The following is a 15,449-nucleotide window of genomic DNA, read 5'->3' as shown; positions in this document are numbered from 1 at the left end:
CTTTGATTGTAAAAAATTATTACACAACAGTAAAAAACTGTTATTCCAAGGCTGACTAAAAGCAATTTGCTTCCAATGTTTCATGTGGGTGTTAATGGTTCTGCATTTATAAGGGAATGAAATAGGAAATCAATTGTGTAATAGTTCTATCAATTCAAGAAAAATGTATAAAAATCAATGAAAACATTGATTTTTTTATTTGTTTGTTATGGCCTTATTGAATAGGCACTTGAACTCCACCCTGCCTGTTTAGAAGAGAATTGTTTTTTCTCAAGCTACTGAAACAGCTAATGCAGTTTATCTAGAGAAATTTACAGTAGTCCACCAAGTCAGTAAAAGAACAGGATGTCACTGGGTGCATACAGATTACATGAGCTAACAATGCATTCCTTACAGTGCTATTTGTAAAACAACATGAAAATTATATGTCAATTATCATTCTAAGGTGCTTTAAAGAAATAAAAAGTAAGGGCACACTCATGCATACACCCACATTCACTAATAATGGGACAAAGTGATAAAGCCTGTCAACTGTATGTCATAACTTGTATATGGCATCTTTAACCATGTTACCTCCTACATTCTATTGACATGTTAAGTGCACACATTTACAGTGCATGAATGTGCCTAATGCTGCTAGGATTGCTACCAGCTTTCCAAGATTCAAAAAGATATTCTGACTCAAAGTTGACAGATGGATCTTTCAAAGTGTGCCTTATCCCAATACAGTTTAAATTTTGACAGTCCATCCTTGTGTCAATTTTTCAAACTTGTTTAGCCAATTTTAGGGTTAGGGTTTAAGGTTAGAGCAGGAAGTAAATTACCTATGATAAACAATTAAATCACACACACACACACACACACACACACACACACACACACACACACACACACACAAACAAACACATACACTAAACAAATTCAGGCATTAATGCTAACAACCAATTTAATATTCTTAGCTATGGGGTGTGTGAATACATTATTAAGATTTTGCACAAACAGAGCCCAGGCATGATTTGCACTATTCATATAGTAAAATTAACAACTGTAGTATTATGACACCAACAACACATGCCGCCGTACAAAACAAACTTTCTTTCACAATACAACTTTATTGTCAAGTACACTCATTAAAATGATAATCTTATTCTGTGAGTCCTCTGGCAATAAATAAGAATACACAGCAACAGACAAGAATAAGCAACAATAAACAAAAACACTCAGATGCAAAAGAAATGCAAAAACAAATGAAAGTTAAGAGTGCACTTGCAAGTAAATAAATGATTCAGTGTAAGCTCTGCAGGTGTATGGCCTCAAGATGGCCTTCCACCCCCTAACCCTGAGGGGAGGGGCAATGGATGGGTTTTATTTACAAGCCTGATGTCATAAGGGAGAAAATTGTCTTTCAGCCCTGTTGTTCTAGATGCTACCCTCTTGTAGCGTCTCCTTGATGGTAGCAGTATGAACAGTCCATGTTGTGGTTGTGTTGTGTCCTTAATAATGTTATGGGCCCTCCTAAGAACTCTGGTGTTATAGATGTCCTCTAGTGCAGGTAGTTTTGTTCCAGTGATATTTTGTGCCGATGTTACCACCCGCTGTAGAGCCTTGTGGTCTGGTACTGTACTGTTCCCAAACCAGATTGTGATGGAGTAGGTGAGGATGCTCTCAGTTGTGCATCTGTACAAGTTGCTGAGGATAGTGCTTGGCATGCCAAAGTTCCTCAGCCTTCTCAGAAAATACAAACGCTACTGGGCTTTGCCCACTAGGTCAGTGATGTGATAGGTCCATGTAAGATCCTTAGAATGTTAATGCGATGAAATTCCCTCAGTCTCTCCAATGTACAGTGGTGGGTGCTGACCTCTCTTTTTGTGTGTGTCAATAATCATCTCCTTCGTTTTGCTGGTGTTAAGAAAGAGAACCACCTCCCTCCTGTATGCTCACCCCCCAGAAATCAGTCCAATGACGATGGTATCATCTGCAAAATTAATAATGCTGGTGTTACACTGGGAAGTGACACAGTCACGGATAAAGTGTGTGTTCAGTACAAGACTCAAAACACATCCTTGTGGGGTTCCTGTATTTATGGTTTTTATTTTGGAAATGTTGGTCCCTGGCCTGACTGACTGGGGTCTGCCTGCCAAAAGTCCAGGACCCAGTTGCAGAGGGTAGGTGGCACACATAGAGTGGAGAAGATGTTGGTGAGCTAAGCTGGTATCACAGTATTAAAAGCTGAGCTATAATCGATAATAAACAGCAATCAGCTGTAGCAGTCTTTGTTCTCCAGGTGTGTAAGAACTGTATGCAATGCTGTGCTAACTGCGTCCTCTGTCAACCAATTTGGTCAACATGCAAACTGCATGGCATCCACTGTTTGTGTATGAATGTTTGAATGTGGCTCATAATGATTTTGTCAATTTATTTCACCACTATATGAGTCAGTGCAATGGGCCGGTAGTCATTCAGACAGTTAGCTTTGCCCTTTTTTGGCAGTGGAATAATGATAGTTGTTTTGTAGCAGGTGGGAATTGTGGGTTGCATAAAGGAGAGGTTAAATATGTTAGCCAGAACATCAGCAATGGTGCAAGCTTGAGCTCTGAGTGCACATCCAGCATTGTTATCTGGGCTGGCTTCCTTCTGGGGGTTTATCCTCCTCAGAGAGTTTTCCACATCAGCAGATGATATTGTGAATCAGGGTGTTGAACGCTCACTAGCCCCTTTCCTGCCCATTGTCTCGCCGTTGTGGGCCTCGACATTTCTCCGGAGAGAAATTTGGTTGTCAGTGGTCAACCCTCTACTTCTGTCTCTGTAGTCTGTGATGTTTCCCAATCCCTGCCTCATACTCCGTGTGTCAGCAGAAGTCTGTATTTCTTCTTGGGTTCTCTAATAGCTCTATGTAGATCGTATCTGGATTTTTTGTACTCACTGGCATCGCCTGAGGCATATGCCTTGGAATGTGCATGAAGCACGGAGTGGACCTCTGAATTAATCCATGGTTTATTGTTTAGATATGACCAGTGTGATGGACGGCCATGGCCACTACCTGGCCGGGACACCAGCAGGGTGGAAGGACCAGACGAATGGGCATTGATGAGGCAATACCTCCCCTGGGACACTAGAGGGCAGCCCTCCTGGGCGGGTGTGGCATCACGGATTCCAGCAGGGCATGTTGGGAAATATAGTTTGGTGAAGCCCTTTTGGGTTCCGTAGGGGCCGCCAGGGGGAGCTGCAGAGCCCTGTAGAGGACCTCCAGTGCACCTGGGAGTGATTCCAGGTAATAGTGATGAGCCACCTGGAACACTCCTGGGAATTGAATAAGAGAAGCTGCCTCACTCCATTGAGAAGGCAGAGTCAGGAAGAAGGAGACAAAGCCTGAGGAGGAGTGGAGGCGGATGGACTGGCGACAAGGAAGGGAATGGACTGTATATTGCGGTGTTGGTTATGTGTGCACAAACAGTAAATAAACATGGGTGTTGAGTGAACCTGTGTTCTGCCTGTCTGTGTCTAGGGGTTAGGGTGGCAGTACGGCCCCTAGTGGCTTACACCAGATATGTTTAAAGGGAACAATAAAATCAGTGCAAGTCCTTATGTAGGTGGAAACTACTAAACTGTATTCCTCTGGTTCACAGTGCCATCTTCATTTATGGCGGCTGTCTTAAGTCTTAAGATTTCATTCTATCATCTCCATAACATTGCTCGCCTCCGTCCATTCTTGTCCTTTAATGATGCTCAAACTCTTGTTTATTGTTTCGTAATATCTTGTATTGATTACAGTAATTCCCTTTTCCTTGGTACAAAATCTATATAGAGGCTACAATACATTCAGAACTCTGCAGCCAGAATCCTCACCCACACAAAGCATTCTGCTCATATTTCCCCTGTTCTCTTCTAACGTCGCAGGCTTTTATAACTAGCCGGGGCTTGTTGGTCTTTCCCCCTGTAGTGGACATTATAATTTATTTCATAATAGCTGCTGAAAATTATGTAAAAAGTATTTATTACAGAGATTAGCTTCCCAGATATCCAATAGGCACCTCTGTTTTAATAAATGCTTCCATCAAGTCATATTTAGAAAAATATGGTTCAAAAGGCTTATACTGGACAACTGAAATATAACATTGGTAGCATCACCCACTCCTCTGCTACAGTGATAAAAAAAAGCATTTTGGAAGTCTAGACAAGATGCAACATTTAAAATTTGACTGGCCATAGTACAATGTAGACAATTGGATGCTCACCAAGTCTCAGTACGCTTTTGGTGGGATGAGGAAGGATGAGGTGGCCACTTGATAGTTACATCAGTAACAGTAGGTGTTGAACAGATTTCCTGCAGTAGTTATTAGCTGGCAAGGTCAGCGTGCAAGGTGCATCCTGGCATAAATCCATCAGCAACGTTTGACATTGTCTGCTTGTCTCTGAAAGACAAAAAAAATATTCTCTAATTTACTGAAGTGTTAATCTTGAGGAGCTATCCTCATTATTAGCTAAAACAGTTTAAATTGTTACAGAAACCATAGTAACAATTCCTCTGTCTTATGGGGTGATGTGTGGGTTTTTATCTGAACGGTTTATGTCTCCAGAGAACAATGTCAGGTTCAACTTTTGCCTCATATTTGATCCAAAATAACACTAGTCAGATACACAGTATTGTTTAGAATTTAGCAAGGCTCATTCTTCATGTGACTTCATAAGGGTTTCATCTCTTAGTCTAGAGATATGCCGTTAGGCTGACATTTAACTCTAAATTGACCTAGTGTGAATAAATCTGATCTGTGATAAACTAGCTGGCATCTCTGACCAAGGGAATGATAAAAATATAAATGTAAGGATGGACTTATAGAATTTGGAGGATGAAACTTTGATAAAGCTCTGTAGAGCCACTCAGTCTCCACAAAGCAAATTGGATATCTTTCAGTTCTCTGATTACAGAAATACAAAAAAATACCCTTGTGATTTAAAAGTTGATTTGGATAAAATTTCTATGAAGCATTTTAAAGAAACTATGTCTTTATGAATCAGTATAATAGTTAATGTTTTGCTTTTTATTTCCTATATTGTTTCAGGTGCCTTGAATGATCCATTCCTATTCATAGAAGATGCCTACGTGTCAAACACAGAATACGCCACGGCTGAAAGAATATGCACTTTTGGCTTAAGCCTGGTTCTGGGTGAGTGGGTCTTAGCTGATATTTCAGCTCTTCCAAAGAAAGAAAATCCCCAGCAGTTACATTTCACCCCATAATTCCAGTTGGAATTAAGACATAGGTGGACCTCCTGTTTGAACGTCCAGTGAAAAGAAGAGGAAAGAAAAAGAAAGCAAGCCTTGCATATGGGGAGAATTTCCTTTTATTGAAAGGTTTTCTGAAAGCTTTTGTATCTGACATTTTTTTCCAATTACTGAGCAAAATTATAAAAAAAAAAATCCACATTCTGATTCAAGTCAGAGGTTGACTGTGGGAGAAAACAATGGCAAACAACATGGTGGATCACCCCCCTGGGAACTCAATTGCTGAGGGCAGCCGTGAAGGAGATTTTGGCTGCACGGTGATGGATTTGCGAGAGCTGATGGAACTTCGGAGCGGAGAAGCCGTTGCAAAAATTAGAGATAACTACGGTGATGTCCATGGTCTATGCAGTAGGCTAAAGACCTCTCCAGTTGAAGGTAAGTGTTTTCTAAAAGCAAGTTACAATAATCATTGGCTAAGAGCCAGGAGTGACTGTAAGATTTTTAGACAAAATTTTTGTGAAACATTAAAACAGACTGTTAAATTCCTTGAAGAAATATGTTCTCCTTTATCATAAGGGAACTTGCCTAAAATGCAGACACAAAACTGATAGTAGGAATTAACCCAACCTGTACTTGCATGTTAAGTGGCTTCTGCTTCTTTGTCTTCACCCACCTATTTATTTCAACAGTCTGGTTAATCTATCAGGGTTCTGGGTAGTAGGAGGCCATTTTGACAGTGCAGGTACAAGGCAGGAACCAACCCTGAAGGGAGCTCCAGTCCATCACAGGGCCCGCTCATTCATACTTTGCCAGTGTAATCTTACCAATGAACCTAAAATGAATGTCTTTGGGGTATGGAACCTGAGCCAGAGTACCATGAGAAAAAAAAAAAACATGCAGTCACAGTATGGCTGTCACCTAGTTCCATAAATTCAACGCTAAATTTTGTCTTAAGCAGGGCAATAGCTATTTCATACACATTATTAACATGTGCTTAATATGTGTTCAAATCTGATTGACAAAATGTGCAACCGTCTGTGTAAAGCTCTTCTAGAAGGTATTCTTCAAGTGTTTAGCATATAACTCTTGAGGAAGTTTCAATGGGTGCACCTGAACTGCTGTTTAAAGAACTCCAAAGCTTCATTCTCAAAGTGTGTATAAATCCATTGGGCCCTTGCATTGATTACAGCAGCGGTGCCTAGACATTCACATGACATAATCTCTGTTTAGTGTCCTCCGTGTTGGCAACCCCAATGCATCTACTAACCCTTGAGCAGACAACAGCAAGTGGCCCAAAGGATCTACAGAAGTTTACACTACAGCTGAAAGCTGTAACTTTACACAACAAGCCATTCCAAATGTGGAAACAGAACACAAAGGAAATTGAATTTGCAGCATGCAAGCAGCATTCACAAATGCAAAAGATTTCTTCAAACAGAACTGTCATTATCATCCCATATTTATTTAATAATATTTTTCAATTAATAAAAATGATAGAACTCTAACACACACAGATCAAACTAATCCGTTCAGGAACAGTAGAATAATGTGTACAAATTATGAGCTTTATTAAACGAATGGAGAACATACAATGAAAAACACATCAGCTGCTTAGAATTTTCAATATCTTCTGTCATTATCCTGTACTACAATGTTTACTCTTGTCACCTTCAGTCACTATTAGGTGTTAGTCAGCTCTTGTTCCAGTCTCCTGTTTCATGTTTGTAGTTCCCTGGCAGGAAGATGTTATTCTTATTCCCTTCCTGATGTCTCATCCAGGATCAGAGCACAGGTAATAATGCTTCCTGGAAGCCCCTGATGGATTTTAAATACATTAAAGGGTAAAATCTAACTGAACTCCCACAGCCTAGTGCCAAGCTATGAAAATATCCCAGATACTGAAGGGCAACACTGTTTTCTGTGTTGATATATAGAGGCATAAATGAACTTCTCTGCTGGCTGTATGTCTTGCAAACAGTTACTCATTTAACTCACTTGATTTCTTCCTCTGACACTTTAGGCCTTAACCCTTATGAAAGGAAACATATCTTTCTGGCTTAATACACCAGTGCAGGATGCTGAATTTATCCATGGAGTATTGATTTGCAATATTTTGAAGGCTTAAAGCATTTTTAAAGCTTAAAGCAAAAATATGCCTTAACTCACTTACTTGCAGAAGATGAGTCTTACATGTACTGATTGGGAAAGGGAGGTGCTACAGATTTGGTTCCTCTTTATCAGTGAAGTCACATATTGTAGGTTCACAGGGTCAGTTTTGTCACATGTACATAGAACAGTGAAATCCTTGCATGTGCTAATCAACATGCAACACATTGCCACTGTCCGGCACCATGATCAGAGCACATTCGGCCCTTGTGATTCATGGGTTTACAATTCGCAGCTTTGCCTGTTCACGGGTGCGTCATCAGTAACTAAATGGAAATTACTTTCTGAATTTTGCGACCTACTGTGGAAAACAGCAGATGACGTGTCTCCATTGACGTGTCCATTTTCACCCTGACCCTCTTTGCCATATACACTGTAACACTAGAGGGTGCTGTCACTCCTCAAAACCCATAGACAAATGTAGAAGACACCCAAGTAAAAGCACTAGAAATATTTTTTAATTCTTTTCTTCCTGATATATTGTGCTTTAAGTGCCTTCACCACCACAATAGACGTGTTGTGATGCTGTCTTGTGGGTTGTGTGGACAGAAAAAAAATTTTTCTTCAGGTTTTCTGCCAAACAGACAGCCAGTAAATCCTGGCAGCTACGCCACTGTGATATACTAATGGGCATTGTCGCTCCTCAAAACCCACAGACAAACGTCCAAGACATCAAGTAAAAGCACTAGAAATAATTTTTAATTCTTTTCTTCTTGATATATTGTGCTTTAAGCACTTCCACCACCACAATACACAAATCAATAATCAATAATTACAATAAATCAATCCTCCTCTCCCATAGCCCCGTCACACTACCTCCCAACTCTGGCTTTGCTTGCTGGGTTTCCCATAGTCCTTTAAATAGTCCTTGACCCGGAAGTTCTCCTGTCCTTCAGTCCATGTGATTTAATAGCACTTCTGGGTCAGATGAAGACTTATATTTTTCTTCAGCCCGGAAGTACTTCTGTTCTTCCGTCCCCGTGACTTGGAAGTACTTCCGGGCTATAGGAAAAATAAAAATCCCTGTGTCTCCCAGCAGCGTCACACAGTGGCACCCACAGTCCCCAGCAGGGTTGTGAATCCAAACTCCATCTCCCATGATGCCCTGTGGGAATCCGGGGCACCTCTATGCTGCAGGGATGACTCCATCGAGCGGCATGGATGTGTCGGCCGGGATAAGCTGCCGGCCGTCTATCACAACACGTACTGTATATATATATATGCTTCCCCTAGGATCAGTCATTCAACATCATAATAATACTGCATTTCATTGCTATGCTGATGATACACAGTTGTATTTATCCCTGACGCCAACTGATAAGGGTTCAATAATCAATCTGCTTGACTGCTTTAATGAAGTTAAATGCTGGATGGTGAATAACTGCTTTCAGTTAAATGAGAATAAGACAGAGGTGTTGCTCCCTGGCCCTCCTGTTTCCTTCAGTAGCCTTGCCAATAACCTTCGCCCTTTGTCCCTCCATATTAAGACATACATAAAAAACCTGGGGTGATTTTTGATTATTTTCTCAGACTGAGGTCAAGGGTCAGAAACATAGTTAAAATCAAATCTTTCTTATCTGCCAAAGACCTCTAGATTGTTACCCATGCCTTTGTTTCTAATAGCCAGAATTATTGCAATCCTCTATACCTTGGAGTCAGTCAGGCCTCCCTATCTCATCTTCAGCCAGTTCAAAGTGCAGCTGCCAGGTTGTTAAACAGGTTCATGCAAGAAAGAACATATAACTGCTATCTTGGCCTCTCTTCATTGGATGCCTGCTAGGTTCAGGATAATGTTTAAAGTGCTATTAAAGCACTAAGTAATCAGGCTCCTCCATATGACTCAAATCTTCTCAGCCGACATTCTTCCTCCAGGGCACTTAGATCATCTTCCCAATCTCTTTTATCAGCGCCCTGTTCTTGCCTAATAAGGAAAGGGGATCAAGCTTTTTTAATGGCTGCTCCAAAACTCTGGAATAAGTTACCTTTATTTGTTAAAACTTCTCCCACGGTCCTGACATTTAAATCCTGTTTAAAGATCCACCTTTTCTCAGGCTTTTGTCAACACAGAATAATGTTTCTGGCATGGTTTGGCTTGGGAGTCATTATGTTTTTATGCTTTGAGGTTTGGAGACCTATTTTGTACTGTCTTTGTTATTTTAGTCATATTTTGTGTTTATGCTGCAGCTTTATTTCTGTTTAAATTTGTACAGAGCTTTGGTGCAGCTGTTTGCTTTTTTTAAATGTGCTTCATAAATGAATTTGATTGAATGACTGGAGGGTGGCATGGTGGCGCAGTGGTAGCACTGCTGCCTCACAGTTAGGAGACCCGGGTTCGCTTCCCGGGTCCTCCCTGCGTGGAGTTTGCATGTTCTTCCCGTGTCTGCGTTGGTTTCCTCCGGGCGCTCTGGTTTCCTCCCACAGTCCAAAGACATGCAGGTTGGGTGGATTGGCGATTCTAAATTGGGCTTGGTGTTTGTGTGTGTTCTGCAGTGGGTTGGCACCCTGCCCAGGATTGTGCCCTGTGTTGGCTGGGATTGGCTCCAGCAGACCCCTGTGACCCTGTGTTCGGATTCAGCGGGTTGGAAAATGGATGGAAGGATGGATGATTGACTGGTAAATTAAACTAAAAGGTGTAGTTAGTGATCAATGCATGAAATATATGTAATATTGTTCATTGTTATTGTCTACTATCATACACATACACATAAATGCATTATAATTAAGTTGAATTTTGTAAAATGTTACCAGTTCATTAAAGAACTGTGGGACTGCTCACTTTGTCTGAGGGACGCCACGTACATTTGTCTCGGCTGTAGGTAATCGGCTGTAACTGTGCTGTATGTGTATTGCCTGTTTTTGTATGTGTATGTGTGTTAGCCAACCTTGTCAGATTTTCGCATCCACGGTAGTCCAGTGCCCCAAAGCCCTGTGAATTGCAAGGGCTGACTGTATTACTACTTTACCTAGAAACCTCTGTCTTCTTTATCTAACATAACGACCCTACCTCAAAATTAGTTATAATATGAAGTTAAAGTGAAAGTGTTCACAGTATATTATCAGAATTTCAGGCCTTGATAAGATACTAAAATGATGGTGAGACTATTTTAAACTTCCTTTCATTATTTTAAAAGGCTGCTTGCCTTTCATTCATGAGGTTTTCTGTACGTGGAATACAATTTTCACAACATACTATTCCTCTGACTGTCCATTGACAAAGTACTCTTATCAGGAGAGACTGTAAAATTGGTCGGCATTGAGGTCTACTTCATTATAGCACTGATCTAAAAAAAATACAGAAAATTGGTGGATGAATTGTGTTCTACAGCAAATTTTACCCAAGGACAGAGAGTTGATCGACATTCTGAGTGCTAGTCACACCTGGATAGCAATGTGCATCGCCCTAAATGTGTATTTATTGTAACTTTTCAAAGAACCATAAGCGCCTAATGTGTCAATGAATGTAGCTGTTAGATGAAGAAGAAGAAGAAGAAGACATTGTATTTATACAGCACTTTTTGAAGACACTCACAGCCAGTTCAACCTCTATCAATGTGCAGCATCCAACTGGATGATACAACGGCAGGTATTTTTACATCAGTATGCTCACCATACATTAGTTAAGTGGTGAAGGAGTTAATGAGATAAATTAGCAAATGAGGGACTGGGGATGATTAGGAGGCCAGAATGACCAGGCCCTGATGGGCAATTTAGCCAGGACATCAGGAAATACCCTACTCTTACGAAAGAGATCTTTTATGAGCACAGACAGCCAGAACCTCGGTTTTATGTCTCATCTGGAAGATGACACCAATTTTTACAGCACAGTGTCCCCGTCACTGCAATGGGGCATTGGAATCCACACACAGACCACAGGGTTATTGCCCCCTGCTGGCCGCACCAGCATCTCCCCAAGATTTTCCTAGATAGCCTTAACCATCCAAGCATCTGGCTGAGCCATAATATGACTAGCTGCATTTGGATTACCTGTTGTGAAGTGCATAAGGTACGGTTAGATAACAATACAGTTTATTTAGTGGCACTGAAACCTCAGGATATTTAACATGCTGTAGCATAAAATAACACTGAGTGGCTAATGTATATAAAAAAAAAAAATCTTAAACACTGCCAGAAATGTGGCCCTCACCTTTCACCTGATACACTGTTTGCTGTGTAAATTAGTCCAGATCAAATCATGTCAGGATTTTAGATTTCAATGAGAAGCTCTTTAAAAAGCTCAAATGAATTAAGTAATTAACACCTTTTATGTTAGCTATATTCCTGTGCTTATGTCATGGCCTCGCATTTTAGAAATGGATATGTTTTGTACAGAACTTCAGGTTTACTGAATCAATGTCCTCAATTACCTGTGCTCCCCATTATTAAGCTATAATGAAGCTTATTTGTACATCTTAAATGGATATAACCTTCTGAACAATCAAAAGATAAGAAAATAAATTGAGCTTAGTATTGAAGAGAGTGAAAGGCATGTAAAAGATCACAGAGTGGGGAAGCTGAGGTGAGAGAAGGGACTGGCCATATTTTTAAAGTGGTGAGGAGACTAGTTGTTTGAGAGGTAGGAGGTTAATTAAAACAGTGGGTGCTTGTTGGACTTGATGAAGATATTTACAACATTAATGGGCCATGACAGATGTTCCTTTGATATCAATCACTCACTCTTTACTTACTATAACATCTTTCACTACAGGCACAGTCATAAGAGAATTCAAAGATATCACACTCTGCTGAAAATGCCAGTGTTAAAGGTGAAAACTGGACCTGACATGAGGGAAAACTTATTCCTAGCTCCAGTCAGATTAACATGCAGCTATGTTAGGGTGCTTGCCAAGAGTTCACCTTCATTAAATCACTTTTAATTGTTGCAGTTATCTGACACCCAAGAGCCTGGCTCTCTCAGCATTATGCTATTATCATTGTCTATTGGACCGTTTTGTGGATTAATTAGCTAGTACAATGACATGCCATGATTTAGTTTGTTGAATGTGCCCTCTGACGTTACACTTGACATAACCCATCCAATATAGGGTGTTAACAACTTTGGCTAGTGTGTTCAAGGTAGATTGAAGTCTTCACACCCCCAGCCTGGAAGAAGTTTTCTTGTGTCTCCCTTTGTTATGCCCTCTGCTGTTGTCACCAACCAATTTTTGAGACTATTTTAATTACATTTTAAGGCCATTTTAGTGTCTGCCTGTCTACTGGTTCACAAATCAAAAAAGCAGGTGCTTTGGGTATTGCTGGGCTATTTTGGCTCCATATTATTATAAAAAAAAAGTCCTGGTCCTTTCACATCTTCACCAAAGATTCAAAGAGACTGTCAGCAGTGGGAGTACCTAAGAATTCCCTTTGTTTCAAAGAGAAAATGATTTACAGGTTGAGGTAGTGCAAAGTGTGTAATTATTGCTGTTGATTTGACATAGTTTATTGTACAAATAATTGATACATACGGAAGTAACAGATACTCCGAACCTACTATAACTGTAACTCTGTAAAAAAAATGCATATTAATATCTACACTTGATCAAAAAATATCTCTATTATATAAAAAAAAATAACACTTTTTCAGAGAGATAATTTCAAGTCCCTCAAGACAAGACTTTGTGCCAGAAGATTTAACCATGCCCATGGTCCACTCACCTTTCATTTGTGTGAATGCTATTGTTAGACACAGTTCCTGTGCTCTCAGCGAAAATAAAAGACAAAAAGTAGAAGACAAAGTAGAACGTCATAAACAAGTCCAAAAACGTTGGCGCAATACACATGCAGAGCAGATTAGAGATTATGAAAGTACTATAATTCGAAAGTATCAAAAATTGATAGTAAAGATTGCATTAGCGCTAACAAACGGAAATTATTACTAGGTGAAATAACGAAATAGCGAAAAGAGATTGAATATATGGACATAGGTGATATGACAGAAGTATGTACATATTGTTTGGCTTTAAAGTTTAAGTTGAAGACATGTAGATCATCTAATTCGTGGTGCCATCAGGGAAAAGTAGTGTCTCTTCCCAACGAAGTGACCTATCAACGAGAAATAAAAGATTTGTTATTTGGTGAAAGTGAAATCCACAAACACTACATGCAAAATATCCGTATCTAAAATAATCTGTGTTCGCATCATTCAATGCTCAAAATTCAGGACCATACACTATGAGAATCTGTGGTCCCGTAACAGTTACAGCTACTACAAGTTTAATTTCAAAGAAACCACAATTCGGTCAGGTTTATATTTATGATCACAAAGAAGCGATGCAACATAGAATCAAAAGAGATCGGATGTATTAGAAATTCTACAGCCAATAATGGATACAAACCCATATGTCCAAAAGTATCGCAATTTACACAAAATTTATCTGAAAAACAGGGACAATGGAGTTTTCTTGGATTTCTACATGAATCCAAAAGATCACGCTTGCATATACAATAAACCAACTGTGACAAATTGTCAGCGATAATAGTTTCGAAAGATGGAGATATGAAAGACAGAGTTGATATTCGTGTTTATCCAAAAGCAAAGCACGATTCATCACAAGTGGCAGATCCGGGAAATCACTAGCGTGTAGGGCCCACACGGGGGTTGGCAAGCGAAGCGAGCAGGGGGCAGAGCCCACTAGTTTCATTTAATAAAAAAAACTACTCATGTGTAACACAAACTGAGAATCCTATCAATCACTCTGCAGTTGGTGGTTATCTTGTATCTCTCTATATCTATACCCTCGTCGCTCAATTTAGCATCACAGGAGTAAGACCAATCCAAGCCAAATAATCAGAAGGTAGGAGCTAGCAGAGAATGGGACACCCATCCATTTTTGAGATCAGGGATGTACGTGTGTGTTTTTTTTTTTTGTTGTCAGAAACTTGAGGTGCATGCTTTAAAAGGTAAGAGGGAATCTAATAGAAAATGGGGAGAACATGCCAGCTTCACACAGAAGCCACCATAGAGGAAAATCAAATGAAGATGCAACAGATATGAGGCAACAACACAACCAGTAAAGAAAGTTGTTTTTTGAATGATGGCATATGATAGTGCAAGCTGTAACATTCAGGATGTGGAACTATAGTGCATGAGAAGATTACCGTAAGCAGCATGGACTTTCAAAATACAAAAATAAGTCAGTTTTAAACCAGATCAACCCTAGTTGCATATTGAAATTATCTGCTGTGAAGAAACTACAAAAACCACAAAGAGCGTCTGGGGTAGCCACTCTGTATACTTGAAATTTCTCAAACGATAAGGAGTGAATAATGTCTTTTCAGACAGAGCTCTTTACAGAATTGTAGTGAGGTGAACAAAATGGCATTTATGTATGATCTTGGGAGAAAGTGAGGTCAGGAGCATCAGGTGAGACTTCCTTCCTACAGAGGAGGAAAGAGAGAAAGTGTTATCTGACAGTGCCAACCTCTGTTATGGCAAATAATCACACTTATTCTGACCTGTCTCCTAATCACACATGTGTGACACTACATAAAGGCTAAAATGGTGGTAGTAACATCCTGTGCAAGGATAAAACTCATACTTGAAAATGAAAAAGATACAAGAAGAAGAGCGTAACAAAAAGGAAGATAGAAGGACCCCATTATGAAAATGCTTAAATTCAGCTCCAAGAATTATGAGGAAGGCCTACTGCCTGTCAAGCTCCAATGAGTTAATTAAATGCAAACAAAAAAGTGATTGACACCGTTCTGCTTCTGCATTCTTTGCTTTAAGGATACTCATGACATTGAAGCAAGTCTCCAAATGGTACACATTTATTATTTTCTTATGTCCCAATTTCCTATGAGTGCTTCTAAAGGAGTAGGAGAAACAGTAACATAACAGAAAACACCATCACTGGAAGGAAGAGCTGAAAGAGAAGAGATGTATCTTTGCTTCAGGAACAAAGCGGTCAAGCAGAGTAGACAGACTGTCTAGTAAACAGATATTCTTGTGCCTAGAACAACTATCGTTGAACAAAGAACAATTGCTGCAATATAGCACATATATTTTAAAAACATCCATGCAGTTTAATTTTTACAAAGGAATAACTTAGGTATACCATTC

At 39.8% G+C, this 15,449-nt stretch overlaps 1 protein-coding gene across 4 annotated transcripts in view; it reads left to right on the top strand.

Annotated features, from left to right (window-relative positions):
* The window catches only part of atp2b4 (ATPase plasma membrane Ca2+ transporting 4), a 270,016-nt gene that overhangs the window by 158,397 nt on the left and 96,170 nt on the right, over positions 1-15,449 (top strand). For all 4 annotated transcript variants that reach the window (XM_039749116.1, XM_039749115.1, XM_039749119.1 and 1 more), the window contains exon 2: positions 5,061-5,659. In XM_039749116.1, coding sequence (XP_039605050.1) covers positions 5,464-5,659 — 196 coding nt within the window. In that variant the 5' untranslated portion in view covers positions 5,061-5,463. The remainder of the gene's footprint in view (positions 1-5,060; positions 5,660-15,449) is intronic.

Source organism: Polypterus senegalus, chromosome 3, assembly GCF_016835505.1.
Source record: "Polypterus senegalus isolate Bchr_013 chromosome 3, ASM1683550v1, whole genome shotgun sequence".
Classification (NCBI taxonomy): Eukaryota; Metazoa; Chordata; class Cladistia; order Polypteriformes; family Polypteridae; genus Polypterus; species Polypterus senegalus.
This window is presented reverse-complemented; position numbering and strand designations above follow the sequence as displayed.